Source organism: Dermacentor albipictus, chromosome 1, assembly GCF_038994185.2.
Source record: "Dermacentor albipictus isolate Rhodes 1998 colony chromosome 1, USDA_Dalb.pri_finalv2, whole genome shotgun sequence".
NCBI classification, from domain to species: Eukaryota; Metazoa; Arthropoda; class Arachnida; order Ixodida; family Ixodidae; genus Dermacentor; species Dermacentor albipictus.
Genome location: NC_091821.1, coordinates 408,970,398 through 408,984,741, shown reverse-complemented (window position 1 = coordinate 408,984,741; position 14,344 = coordinate 408,970,398). Strand labels below are relative to the sequence as shown.

Genomic DNA, 14,344 nt, shown 5'->3' with positions numbered 1-14,344 from the left:
GCTCTGAAATAATAAATGGGACGGGAGTGTAGGTATACCTACACTCCCGTCCCATTTGTGGCCAATTGCTAACTTCTTAGCATACATCGGCAGCTATAGACGCGTCACCTTCGGTCTCGGACATGGATATAATTACTTCACTAGGCCTGCACAAGATATTTCGCGGAAGCAGTTTAAGTGCAATGAATATTCTGATCCATATATGAATAAGGTTAGCTTATGTATTTACGAAGGAAACCTTCGAGTGTGCGCTTCCTTGTGGCAGTCATTACGCATGCCACCTGTGGGGCCACTTTTTCTAGCTTTCAGTATTTTGTTTCTTGAAGCGTGGGAACCTTCTTGCACGAAGTCGCATGTATATAATGATAACTTCGGGCCTCCGTATTACATCTTCCTCCTTTATGCATGCAGCAGCGCGCCCGCCAGAATGTTGAGGAGAAAGAGGTTCAATGACCGTCGCAAAAAATAAAAAGGAAGAAAGAAAGAAAAGAAGGCGAAAAAAAAAAAAAACAGCGAGCACCGAGCCCGTGACTCCGACCGCGTCACTCAGGAATCGCCGAAGTGCACAAGAAACGTCAACCTAACGCCGGACGCATGATTACAGGGGCGAAAAAAAAATATGTGTACCGCACTCGGAAGCTCCTTGTGGTGAGATAAAAGAATGCATGTGATGCCTACGACTATCTTGGACTGCGTTCGTTGCAATCACGTCAGGCGCTCGGAGGGCAGCGACTTCCTCAATACGGCTATTAGGCTTAGTAGCACGCGGGGCGGCAATTTCTGGCGAGTGAATCTCGGCAAATTGCGGTACATCATTCGCATTGGAAGGGCGATTCCCGGGGCGGATAATTCATGTGCTCAATGCGGCCCTATACGCGAGTGACAGCTTCACTGCCGCTGCGTCTTCTTGCTGTCTTACGCGTAGTGGACCGCAGTGCACGCAGTGTCACCTGTCGCCTGCCATTCTTTCTTGCTCTGTTCGTCCCTGTGGCGTCTTTCTTGCGACGCTGTCCATCTCCGATCACTTGGCAAGAGTATACTGACGTCCCCGATAGCCGCGAACAACGAATGACGGAGAAGACAGAGCGATCTGTGACAGCGCCGCGCTACCAAGTCGCCACGAGAAGCGGCGATTACAGCGTCCGCAGCACACGACGGACAAGCGCGCGCACACAGATCGCACGCCATTACACGAACCTAAATAAGCGACGAAACGGAAAATACGAAAGAAGGACGCAAGACGGCAGGACGCATCAAGAAAGGAAGCTCAAGTTCGCGCGTCTCCTCGTTGCCGCCGCCGAGGTGGCCGTGGTTGGGGGTGGACGGCTCCCGAAGGCGGTTCCCGTCTCCGGGCGTGCAGCGCTTCGTCGGTTGGCTGCTACGCGGCCAACCGGTCCCGGCCGGGGCGGGCGCCACGGCCCCCGGATCCCGCCCCCCGACACCCCGCGAGACCCCCTCCCCGGCTCGCGAATCGAGACTCGCATACGAACATCAGAACGCGTCACGCTCGCCGCGGCCTCGACACGCAGGCGCACTCGTGCGCACCGGCTCCAGGACTCGGACACCCCCCCTCCCGATATTTGTGCGCGCGCGCGCGCTCGTGCGCCCACCTCCTCCGTTTCCCCGCGTTTGGTGCGTCGCCTGGCGAAATTGGTCGTCGTTGTGTGCTTCTGCCGTTCGCCGTTCCCGCGTGGTGCACGGCCACCGGCGCGCGGTGTTTGCCATTGTGGTCGTCTTCGGCGGTGGAGTAGCCGATGGAGCGGCGGCATGAGGACTGACGGAGCTTCGGGCGACTGCCATGGTCCACAGCCCTCTCGCGGCGCACGACGCTCAGGGTAGCGCTGGCAGGCACCAAGCTCTGCTCCTCGACGGCGACCGAGGTGAGTGCGACTGGCCGACGAGGCGATTGCGCCGTGCGATGCGGCGGCGCTCTATATACAGTGTTCGCGCGGTTAACGCGAACTGTCAGTATCGGTGCGTCTATGTTTGTACGTTACGCTGGTGGTCGTATGCGCTGGGCTCTGAGCTGCCGCGTCGACAACTACGTTGGCTGCGTCATTATGCCACTTATTATACCCTCCGCGAAGAAGGAATTTCGACGGGGCTGGGATAAACGACCAGGTACCGAGGTCTTGCTGCGCATTAAGAAGACCCGCTTAGCTAAATATTAGGCCACGATCCACACAGTCGGAAAGAAGTATACCTTTAATACTTCAGTGAGTCAGTCATCCACAAACCGATAAATTCGTTTCGCTGTTTGATAGCTGCCATACAAACGCTTTCCCCACCACCGCCGGTTGGCCAGCCTGATCGACAGGAGCAAATGAAGTAGTGCGTGTCATCTGTATTGTATTCACGCCACACAATGCATGTAACCAACTGGGCTATGCGTGGCACTGGTTTCGGCGTTCGATGTCCTGTCGGTATGACTTTGTAATAAATTCTGGAGTCCTATTGCCTCGTAGCGAAATCTTCCAAGAGCTTGAGAATGCAGATTACCTTCTTGATGATGGATAGCTGACGGCTCGATCACATAATGTGCAGACGTACAGCCACAAAATGATATTACCCCTATTCTTCAAAGACACTATCTGAGTTTGAGCTTTAGACGCGTATTATATTGGCTGTCTCATGTTATGTCATCGCAGTCCACTTTCAAGGGGTGTGCGAATATTCGAAGGTTTAGAATAATGAATCGAATAGTGTCCTATTCGATTCGGCCCTCGAATCAAATATTCGCTATTCGTAAACACGAATATTTTTTCGAATAGTTCTCGGATATTTTAGAATGTCAACCGTGTGCAATCAAACATAAAATTGAAGCAAGAGTACAATAATTTTTCACCCCGAGGGTCTGCTCACCAGCAGCGAGCTCGCAGCCCAACGGGCAATTGTGCAGCACGCCTGCGAGGCAGCAAGACTCAGCGGTGCCCTGGAATAGGGGCGCCGACCTTGTGAAGCGGCCAGGACTCAAAACATCAAGACACCGGCCCACCGCCAATCTCTCTGAGATATAGAGAAATAAAGTTTTTCCATTCCGTTCACCTCCACGGCCATAACATACTCATGAAGCTTCAGAACTTACGTAGTGCAAAAGGCTACGTTACATGAATCACTCGCACTCTCCGAAAAGTCCTGTGTGTGCGAACAAACTGCCTAATTGTTTCTAATCATCCATTCGTTCATTTTAATGAGCAACGCTTCATAATGCGAAATGTAAGGCCAGAAATGTGCTAAGCTAATGAATGCTATAATATAAATACCGTTTTAAATCAACCGTGGAAATGGCTGTTCATTATTCGAAAAGTATTCGATTCGTTTCTGGCACTGTTCGATTCGTATTCGATGATATATCTCAAAAACTGCTGTTCGAACACGCCTATACCACTTTCGTTTCACAACACCGGCACATAGAAAAGCCGTTGCTGACATTTAGTTGTATATATAATTTTAAAATCCTTCAATTAACGTTTGACCAGAAACTGTGACCAACATGAGATGCCGCCTTCATTATATATTGGCAGCTTCACCATTAAGCTCCTCGCAAGGTAATTCTCTGCCCCACACTCATCCCGCGGAGTGAGTTACCACCGCTGATATTTATGTTCATTCGAAGATGTGCGCTTTAATTTGCCTTGTGGGCACAAAGCCCCCAAACATTTTAGTACGTAGGTACGCCCCTGAGTTAATGCGATATAGAATGTACAAGGAAGTATAAGGTATCAATGTTAATATGTAAAAAAAAACCTGTATTGCTACTTAAATGTATTAGTAGTATCAATTGAATGCGGCGACTTAAAAACATAGACGGCATGCAGCATTAACGCAGTGTCTTACACGCTCTATTCAGCACATGCCCGTTGTCCCGGCTAATTTATAGCCAAGCTGTTAGATGAAACAAATAATTAAAATAAACATGGTGCAAGATATGATTATGAGACCTACGGTGCTCGCGGTTGTCCGGGGTCTGACGACAAAACACTGTAGGTCTGATAATCTTATCTTGCACCGTGTTTCTTATATATATTTTTATGAGCTTAGCTAACGTTAGCTAGGATACCTTATATATAGCTGGTACACATAATGTACGCATAAATTCGATTTACCGCACGGTTGCTTTATCAGTGTTAAAAGTTCAAGCGCGAGCAAGTCCAAAGCGACTGGAGTGTTTCGTGATGTTTCGAAGTTCGACCGCGTTTTCAGTCGTTGGCTCAATTTAGGCTCCAGCATGTTGTATACCTCCAACAAACTATAATGTATGCTTATCAAAACCGACGGAGTGATCTCACACCGCACTCCCGTGTAATTGTGCTTGGCATGTGCTGTCAGCTAGCCGTCTTTTCTTGTTCGTATTTGAATTTATTCTGATGGTATGGTACAAGCATTGTTACAAAAGGAGTCTGAACGTTAAAAATATACATATATATGCACAGGCTACAGAAGAAACAGGAAGACAAGCTCGTGTCCTCATTGTCATTTTTCTCGTGCATGCTGTTCTTGCTCTCGCATCTGTCTGTCTTGACAAAGTTCTGCCGGGTACAACAAGAAAAAAAATCGAAGTGATGTAAAGATAAAGACGCAACCTATATAGTTCGCAGGATTCAGCGCCTGCCCTGTGCACGGAGCTCTTTGTATACTTGGTCTTTCCTGCGCTATGATTTTTCGTTACGAACGAACTCGCTCAAGAAAACGTTTTGTTCAGCCATGTCTCTTCCTCTTGGTTGGCCGTGTCTCCCGACAAAGGGTTTTATACTGGAAAACTGAAGCATAAATCATCTAAATGTTCGGCCCATGCTATAACCTGCGTTTAGCGGCCTCGCGTCACGCTTTCATTGTCACATGCATCGACGTGCGAGAAGGGTGCGTCAGCTGTACACGGACAGAGCGTCATTTTCTTAAAGCAAGGCTACACACAGCCCTGCAGCACACAAGCGCCGATTGACACTGTTATTCAGCGTGGCAGTTTTATCACGGCCAACATTTATATTGTTGAAGCGCACGCTGCAACAGGGTATGTACATATAGCGAGAATATCGCGAACTCTCGATTCCAGCTGACGACGAAATGTACAGGCGCACCTGTCGCATTTCGTTTCAGTTACCCAACGAATTAGACTATACAGCTGCATTTCAAGCGTACCAGATGTGAAAACAAAAGAGAAAGTTGCAAGCTATGGCACTGCACAAAGTATGTGGCGAAAGGGCAGGCTTTTTTTTTTTTCCGTCTGGCTTTCTGCAGTGCCGCGACTATATATCCGAGCACGGTCGAAATTTCCATTCCGTATATATACGTATATACGAAATGCACGCGTTCAGATGACCGAAAGCCACTTCCCGGCCTCCGAGGAAAGGGTGCGTAAGGGCGGCGCTCAATCAAAGTCACGATCGAAAAAGACAACTTCTAATGCACGCGTGAGTGATCTGTATACAACGGCTGATTTTTCGTGCAAGACGTCTTGGCCAGCGTCTGGTTCCTGCATGCGCCGGCCGCCCCATTCGGCGAGCCGCAGGCGTCGATTAGCACGCGGTTGCGCAGCGCCGCGTTTATGTTGGTGTCCGGAGGGCGTGGCACATCCCAGAGGGGAGACAGGCTTTTAAACTTTTTTACAGGGAGCGCCCACTCCCGTAACGGTTCCACGTGGCCGCGCACTCCGTCTCTGGCGAGGATGTACACATATAATGCGCTGGCGACAATCTATTGCTCCTTCAGAATAGTGGATGGCTGGACTGGGTGGCGCAACATTTTCCGTACCGCTTTGAGAAGCGTCTTTACTGTTCATGCACTCTTCCATGCCCTTCAGTACCACTTTAGCGCTCCTCTTAGCACAAGTTTATATATTCTCTTGAATTTCCTATCGTTTGATGTACATCCTCGCGAGTATCCCATTGCAGGTTCTATAGCTGCACTTTGCCTTCAGCCGTTTAAGAAGTTACGTAGCTTTGGAAATGGCGTCCCCAACTGCGTAACCAAAATCACAACGGCCTTTTATATGCTTTCTGCGTTTTTTATTGCTTTTTTTAATGTACGCCTGCTATACTTAATATACTCATTCAGGATGTGAAGCCGGATGAGTGGGGAACTGCATAAATGATGGAAGGTGTTTAATAATATTGCCGTCAGCTTTCGAGAAAGGTGACACTAATTTGCTTTCGGCCATTGTGTCATCACAGGTGACGAAAAACATCGGTGACGCGTCTTCGGAATACCGCACGATCTGCAAATATATATATATGAGATACAGCATCAACATGCCAGCGCCCACCACACGATGTCCACACCATATTGTGTTTAGTGGGCAAATATGAGCTGTTTTTATAGCATGTTACAGTGTGTTACGTTCGTAACATACCAGTCAGCATGCAGTGAGAATCAAATTGAACAGCGGTTATGTCCGATGAGCTGTCTTCGCGTCCCATGGGAGGATATTGTCTACAGAGAATTCTGTAGACAATATCCTACAATGTCTACAATGTCTACAATGTCTACAATTCAATAAAATTTAAGCATCGATCTTAAGGAACGCCAATGTTGCTGCACGAAGTGAAGCAGTGATTTGTGGAAATGCGTGCGAAAATTGCAGTTACAGACTAAGTTGGACTTGCCGAGGGTTAAAAGGTGGCGTTTTGGAAGCTGTATATATTATACATATTAGGAATTTCAGGATTGAAATTAATCTAGCAGGGAGGTTGGTAGTCGTTAGAAATTCGCGGCAGATGCACCAGCAGACTGCTCTGTTAAAGATATGGGGCTTGTTCTGAATAGCAAAATGATTCGACAAAAATAGCGAGTGGTCCTGCATTTTGAGCGAACTCTTGTCTTTTGCAACGATGATGCCAATGAATAGTAGGATATCGGCGTAATAGTGAGGCTTCTCATTAGGCGCCTTGGATGCCATATATAGGTTTCTCCTCCGGCGCGTTAGAAATTTCTTTTTCCCGAGCTTGAGGCCGGAGCACTCTCATAAGAGCGGTACATAGTTGTTGCGAACAAAAATGGTGAACTCTTCTCGCGAGAATAGTCTCAACGAGCTCAGCTAACGTTACAAAACGTTGAATAAAAAAAATCGGTGAAAAGCTAATGTCTCGCAGAAGTGCTCGATATTCGCATGAAAAAATGATAAAAAAATACGAGGTACATTTTTTTTTTTTTCATTTTGACAGCCACCACCTGTTCGCTTGTATAGGTATAGTTTGCCGGGTTCCGAAAGATCCTATCTCCCATCATGTATAGTAGGATTTACTTTGAAGTTTACAGGCACTTTATATAGCTTCTTGGCGTATCATGGCTGCGGGGCCACAGTATAGCAAGGAAAACACATAAGCACGGTAACACATTCTGAACGCAACAAAAGCAATCAATACGTTACGAGTCAATGTCTTGTTTCGGTGCCCAGCGTTCGCGTGGGGCGCAACATTTCCTTCGTTGCAAAGCGTTGCGCAGTCCGCTAATATATATATGCACCAAGTATATATAGGCACCAACTCATCCAGGTATAGCAACGCCGAAGTATGCGTGTTTTGCCTGCGTTTCTGCTGCGTTTCAGGCCTGCAGGCTCATTGGTCAATAAATAATTTGCCACTCTATACTGGGTGTGCGTATCTTAACAATGTATTCGAATGTCTGGAAACAACCTTTACACTGTACCACTGGGCTGTATGAACACCATATTTTCATAAACACCGTTCATAAAACGGTCGTAATTCAATGCATTCTCTATATAATTTTCACAGGTTATGTAGACACAAGGATAAGTTTACAGGGAAGCTGAGTAATTAGGTAGGCATCGAGAGCCAATAAACTCTCACTTTATGGCTGAAGTATTGCTGCTCACTAAGAGCACCGCGTATGCCTCGATGATAATTTAGTTTGCTTGAGGGCCGAGAAATATACCGACGAAGAGTATAGGAACTGATTGAGAGGCGCTGAAATGAATGTTTTCGTACGACCATTTAACGGTGTAGGCAGGCCGGTAACAAATTTCTTGCCCGCATTTTCAATATGTTAAAAACCTAATTAGTCAAACAATCAAGAGAGAGGCGGCTATCGTGGTTAAATTCAGTTGTAGCAACAAAAAAAAATAAATAAATGGGTCATGATGGTAACATGACGAAAGGTGCTATAAAGGTATAAAAAGAAGAAGACGGACGCTGACAGCATTTAAAGTGCGTTTCATATATACAGAAACAAAAGTGGCATAACTAGTGAGTCACATTGCAACAAGGGCTATTTCACGTGAGACGACATTGCAAGCAAGGAAGCTTTATGCGAGCAAGGCGATGTCGCAACAAAGGCACGGAGTGGAATAGGAGGAGAAAGAAGGCGCAAGACGCCGAGGAAGTTACGCCGAGCCGACATTTTATTTTTGTTCATTTCCTCCAGTTAACTTTACCAATTTAAGTATTTCATAAAGATTGCCTAATTTCATCCAAATCTTGGCCAATCCCCTACAGTGGGGGTACGCCATCGCATAAGGAATACCATACCATGCCATACCTGACGTTGGGACAACGTCGCGGACCTGCATGGCACGTCGCAGAGCAGGTCACAGTACAAGTGAGCACATTAGCCGATGTCTTTACACGGTAGGAAAGCCCATCCGTGACGTTTTCTGCTGAAATGCTCAAAAGAGCGTCCATCAAGGGGCATAATTATCTTGGAGGTATATATAACTAAACGCATGCATGGAACATGTGCGAGTATAGTGCACATTCTTTACCTAAAACCACATGTTGTTAGCGATACATTGCTGCAAACTGTATAGGGTGCCTTATTTATAGGAGGTGACAAATAATTTGTGTGCATTATGTTTCGAACGTGTGGAAGTCACTGAGCGCGTGACCAACGCTATTTTCGGGCTGTATTTAAAGCTTGAGTGGTAGAACGCTCAAGCCTCATGTCTCGCGACTGGGAGTATGCCTAAATATAAACGCGCTCCAGGCACTCTACAACAGTGGTTCGTAATGGAACTTCTCATATACTCGCGAAGTATGTATAGCTTCGAAACTCTTAAAGGGACTGACAATTGGCCAGAACGTGTTGTCAGACGTTGATAGAAATGAAGTGACTAGGATATATATAGTGATAGAACCCAGCGTGCTGTTCGCGATTTAAGTAGGAATTCAAATTTTATATTGGCAAAGAAAGTCTCAAAAACCACTAAGTGGCGAGACCTGGTGGTGAAATCTTGGTTCTTCGGATGTGTGCTATGAGCTTACTGTACGTATGTCTACTGTTACTAAGTGCGTCATAATTATTGCTTAAAATTGCAGTTGGTATATCATTAGACACTCGCGCGTTATTCTGTTTCGGAAATAAAAGAAATTGAAGGCCCAATTCACTCTGCGAAGGTGGATTGACAGTGAAGCTGTTACAATTTACTTAACCTATTCTAGTCTAACGAATGAAATGAATACGCCGGAAAATGCAGTGTACAACCATTTATTGCACAACGACATTCACGACGGCTTTACGATCGCTGCGGTATATACACTGAGGTTTTAGGTTTTGACAGTGGCCACGTTCTTCGGCAACGTTCAGCCGGGGGCAGATGAGGGGAAATCGGGGGTTTCGAGTATCCGCGAGTCTTGGAAAGAAGAGGCAGTTTACCTTCTATAGTAGAGAATCCTTGCAGGTACCGCGCACCACTGAGGGCCTTTCCACGTTACCACCGAACATGAAAATAAAGTTTTTCTCTCTCTCTCTCTCTCGAAATCAGACACGGCGTCTCCAAGGAACGCACGAGCGAGGACGTCGAGGGCACTGCGTTTCTTTGCGCCGTTCTTTACAATGGAGATGCGCTACATGCGCATTTTTCTTTTCGCTAAATCGTCGATTTCTATAAGAAGCCGAGTTTTCTGTGGACCGCCACGAAGGAATTGCCGTTGGTAGAGGTAAACAGCTTCGCTGTAAAACGCACGTGTAAAAGCGTCATTTCGTTTTCGATCCGATTGGTTTCGTTTTGACTGGTTAAATACCAAAGTAGTTGGACAGGAAACCACGAAAACACGTAGCTGTTATCGCAGAAATCATTTTATAATTCGGAAAACATGAATCACAGGAACATAGATTTGATAAACAAAATTATACTTTGTTACAGCACGGCAACACTTGTCTTCTACCTCCCAACTAATACCGGTGGATAATCGTTATCGCGCTCACCTATGACCGTTTTCAGCATGCTTCCAGCGAAAGACTACATCCTCACTGCAGATCGAAAAATTCGAATGAAAAATGTTCCACGGTGTTTTCAGCGTTAGCACTTCAAGATTAAACACTCTGATAGGTAAGCTTTCCATTGCAATAAAAAAAAAATAATGGGTACCGTGAAAATTGGCTGTCAGTCCCTTTAAGCATATATGGCTATACGAATGTCATGGATTATGTGCTTATATAACGTGTATCATCATCTTTTATTCAATAACCAATTTATTTATTCTTTGTGAAGAAGCCGGTGCCCCAATAGTTTACAACACTCTCATTTTCATTGAACTAAATCAAACTTTTGTATGAAGACAGCGTGCATAATGTTAAGCCAAGCATCGTTTAAATGTATGCACATATGTACGCCGGAAGCGACAAGACATGTTTTATCCTTTCACATGTTGGATGTTCAGCCGCGCGCCTATGCGTAATATCGTCGACTCGCGTTAACTAAAATTTCGCCAGAGTGTAGGCGTCCGACTGAATTATCAACAGTTAGAATTCCCCAAAGAGGAATAGGACAAACGGAATACGTGAGGTTCATGTGCGAGAAGAAAAGTGCAGAACATGAGCTCGTTGCGCGAATAAGTATAGAAACAAGGCTATATTTTATGCTTCCTTGAGTATAACCTTAAATTAAGTCAAGTTCCGAGTTAAGATAGTGCTTTGTAAAGGACTATATGTCATTCTTTAACCATCCCCACGTCGCTTACCGTACTCTTGTTTAGTTCGATCCTTGACGAACAACGGAACATAACGACAATTTCATCAACCAACAAGCTATGGTGGCTCCTAATCGGAGCTATATGCTTGGCGTGGCTAGGCGAGGAGCGGGTTCGATGCCGGATTGCGGCAGCAGCATACCGCGGGGGGTGGGGCACGTTGACAAAACTAAAAGAATCAAAATTAAATTGGAGGTCTCCGTTACAGCGTTTGTCATGGCACACCGCAGTAGTGCCTTTTTGTGGTCGTTTTCGTTGAGCACAAACATCCTCTATTCGCACAATTCTCGTTGTACACAAAACGTACGCGAGAGTCCCCCGCTGCTCTCACCTGCTATGTAGGGCTATTCCAGTACGCAGCATCAGCTGCGGGATTTTTGCTTTCTCAGTCAACACACGCTTTCTAGGACATGTTTTCTGCCCCCCTCAATCCGGCTCCATTCTTGGAGCGAATGGACCGCTACCCCCGAAAGCTTGTGACAAACGTGGTGAGACCTTCTGGTACAGCACGTAAGAAATACTTATAGATATGGAGGACTGCGCACATATGTGTACTGTAGACCCGGGGCAGAGCAAATGTTTACCTCTGTTCCTCTCGTGTGACTATACTCATGTGGCTATACCCGTGTAGCATATGGCAAATTCGATGCTGCAGAATGTACCAGCCTGTATACTGCTTGTGTTCATGTTAGATTGCTGTCGACGCGATAGTTTCGAGACCGTTCGTGCCTTACGCACGGATGTCCTCTCGTCAACCGTTTTCGACCACGTCGCTGTAAAACACGAAGCCGGAAATACTAAATTAAGCGAAAGCCCGGGTTTGTGCCAGGCGGTTCCAAAAATCCACAAAAAACGTGGCCGGCCAACCGGCATTTAGAAAATTGTACGAAATAACAGCGGCATATTGAATTATACGGATTTTGAATTATCGCGAGCCAAAAAGTGAGGCGACGTGTAACCGGTCCCACATCCAAATGCGCAGACGGTCACCCATGGAGATGATAAGGCGACGACTAAGCGCTGTTCCTCGTGGCGTCCGAGACACCAAATCAGAAGTTAGTGTTGCGAATATGGAAAAATGAGATTGAGCACGCCTGTAATAGTTACGGAACGAATAATAGCTGAGAAATGCACAAATTTAATGGCTGGACCGGAAATGATGGAAACGTTCGACATTTAAAAAGAAAGAAGAAGAAACAACGAAATATGTAGATTGTATATAAGTGATACTTCAGCTCTGTCTAAGTGTGAGCGCAACATGAGAATTGCACCTTCATGATCTGCACGTATCACCATTACGCGGAAAATTAGAATTTTTAGAAATTAGAAGCAGGAAAATAGAATTTTTTTCTTCCGCATCTGTGCAAATCACCATCCACGCGGTCGCGCCTTCTTACAGTTGCCACAGCTCGGGATCACGTGTGTAGAATAGAAGCACTTATTCACAAGAGGTCTGAATGCGCCGATTTTTTCGTTCTTGTTCTATGCATATATGTATATGTGTGCACAGTGAGTCACGTACTTAAAGAGAAGTTCTTAACATGGCTTTTGCATATGTTATACATATATACGTACACAGGGTACTGCGCATGGCGTGCAATCTCACCCGTATACAGTCATTTGCGAATATGTGCAGTGTGATGCTTGTGTTGCCCTTTTTCACGCATCGCCTATCTTAGCGCACTTATTAATTTCAAGATAGCTGACCCAACCCGCGCAACAGCATGGTTTCGAATGCACTGCAGAGTTTCCCGAAATGTATTCTTCACATTTACTCCACGTCTTTATTCTTGACGTCGCGAGGGTAGAGTCCCCGTTACGAATCGAATGACGATGTTTCTGAATGTCCGCCTACACGCGCATAATTTATCCTTGAAGTTGCGATGGCCGAGCTTTTTAAGAGGAAGGAGAAGAGCCATTTATGAAGATATTCCGCAATGTAAGTACACGTGGCTGAGGGTCCGAAGGACTTGGGACACGTTCAAACAACCAAGTAAAGAGGACTTTAAGCACCTTAGGTACGCATAATTGGCGAATGCACGAACGTGCAATAAATATCGACCGGAATGAGCCGAAAGCAAGTTGTGTCAAAGGCACTATATAAGCGGAGAGCATAGACTTTTAAGTAACGACCCTTCTTTTGGATTGATATTACTGGCACGTATTCTCAGTGCCGTATGGATTGGCACTATACGCCTATCGCGGGTCTTTATATTTCTTGCTGTAAATCTTTCTTTCTTTCTTTCTTTCTTTCTTTCTTTCTTTCTTTCTTTCTTTCTTTCTTTCTTTCTTTCTTTCTTTCTTTCTTTCTTTCTTTCTTTCTTTCTTTCTTTCTTTCTTTCTTTCTTTCTTTCTTTCACTGTGATGCCTGGCTTGTTCCCACCTGATAGCAAGCATTGAGAAATTGTACCTTTGGGCCATCTTTTTCTGACAAGGACAACAAGTGCTCGAGAAGCTTTTCGTTCGTGGCATCTATTCTTCACATGGCGCATTCGGTATAGCCTCCACCGTGCTGGCTCTCATAAGTAGATAGTGTATACACGCTCTCTACGCGAGCCATTGCTCCGTGTGCGAGGGACTTCAGTATCTCTGAGTGCCAAAGATCGCAAAGATATTTCACATCCGTCCTATTAATTGATGGCTAAGTTGCAGGTGATTTTCTGCAGCCTTTCTTCAATAATCCCAAGTGGAAAAGGTACGGGGATAGATTGAAATTCTACCCCGAGCACTGATAAAGCTCCGGAGCTTCAAACGAATGCTGGTCCTTGCTTTCAACATGACTAATAATGCAAACGACGTGTCAAGTGGTATACGAAATGGTGACCAAGTGACATAGACCAACTATATGTAGTCCAGCTTATACAGAACCCTTGTCCTTGCGCTCTAAGTCTATACATGAGGTAGCTCGCAGGATTACCACAAAAGCGCCAATACTACACGAAGCATGTTGCCGCAGCTCCGAAACAGCGGCAGGCTTGCGGTGCCGAAGAAGGACAACTCCGCTCGCGAGAAAGGGAAATCCGTCTCTGCACGTGGCATGAATGCAATAGAAGCAGCCGGGACGTTATACGATAGAGCCACGTACTCATTGGCCTGGACACTTTCAAAGCGAGGTGCACAATGTCTTGGACGTGCTCAACGGCGAGTTCTGCGCGCGCAGTGCAAACGAACTCTCCAGTATATACACTTGCAGTAATAAGAGCGGTCTCCTTCCTTAGGTGAAGACGGATAGCAGCAAACGGGCAAATCATCATTCAAAAAACAAATACATAAACAAAGATTGCGTCACTTCAGAAAACAAACCATTACACCCGCTCCGCGACCCTGCTGGCAACCGTGTACTTTTCGGGAGTGCCGCCTTCTCCTCGCTCGGTTGCTCGTTTGCGTCCGTCGCGCGGTCCTCGTGGCGCCCACAAAGACGC

General features: G+C 46.1%; 1 protein-coding gene across 3 annotated transcripts in view; it reads left to right on the top strand.

Annotated features, from left to right (window-relative positions):
• LOC135918178 (homeobox protein aristaless-like) overlaps window positions 1-14,344 on the top strand; it is a 170,849-nt gene that overhangs the window by 28,198 nt on the left and 128,307 nt on the right. Inside the window, exon 1 of one of the 3 annotated variants that reach the window (XM_065451844.1) lies at window positions 1,499-1,880. The exons of the other annotated variants lie outside the window; for them this stretch is intronic. Within the exon in view, the coding sequence (XP_065307916.1) occupies window positions 1,799-1,880 (82 nt within the window). The 5' untranslated portion in view covers window positions 1,499-1,798. Of the gene's footprint in view, window positions 1-1,498; window positions 1,881-14,344 lie in introns of those variants that run through there. 3 annotated transcript variants of the gene reach the window in all.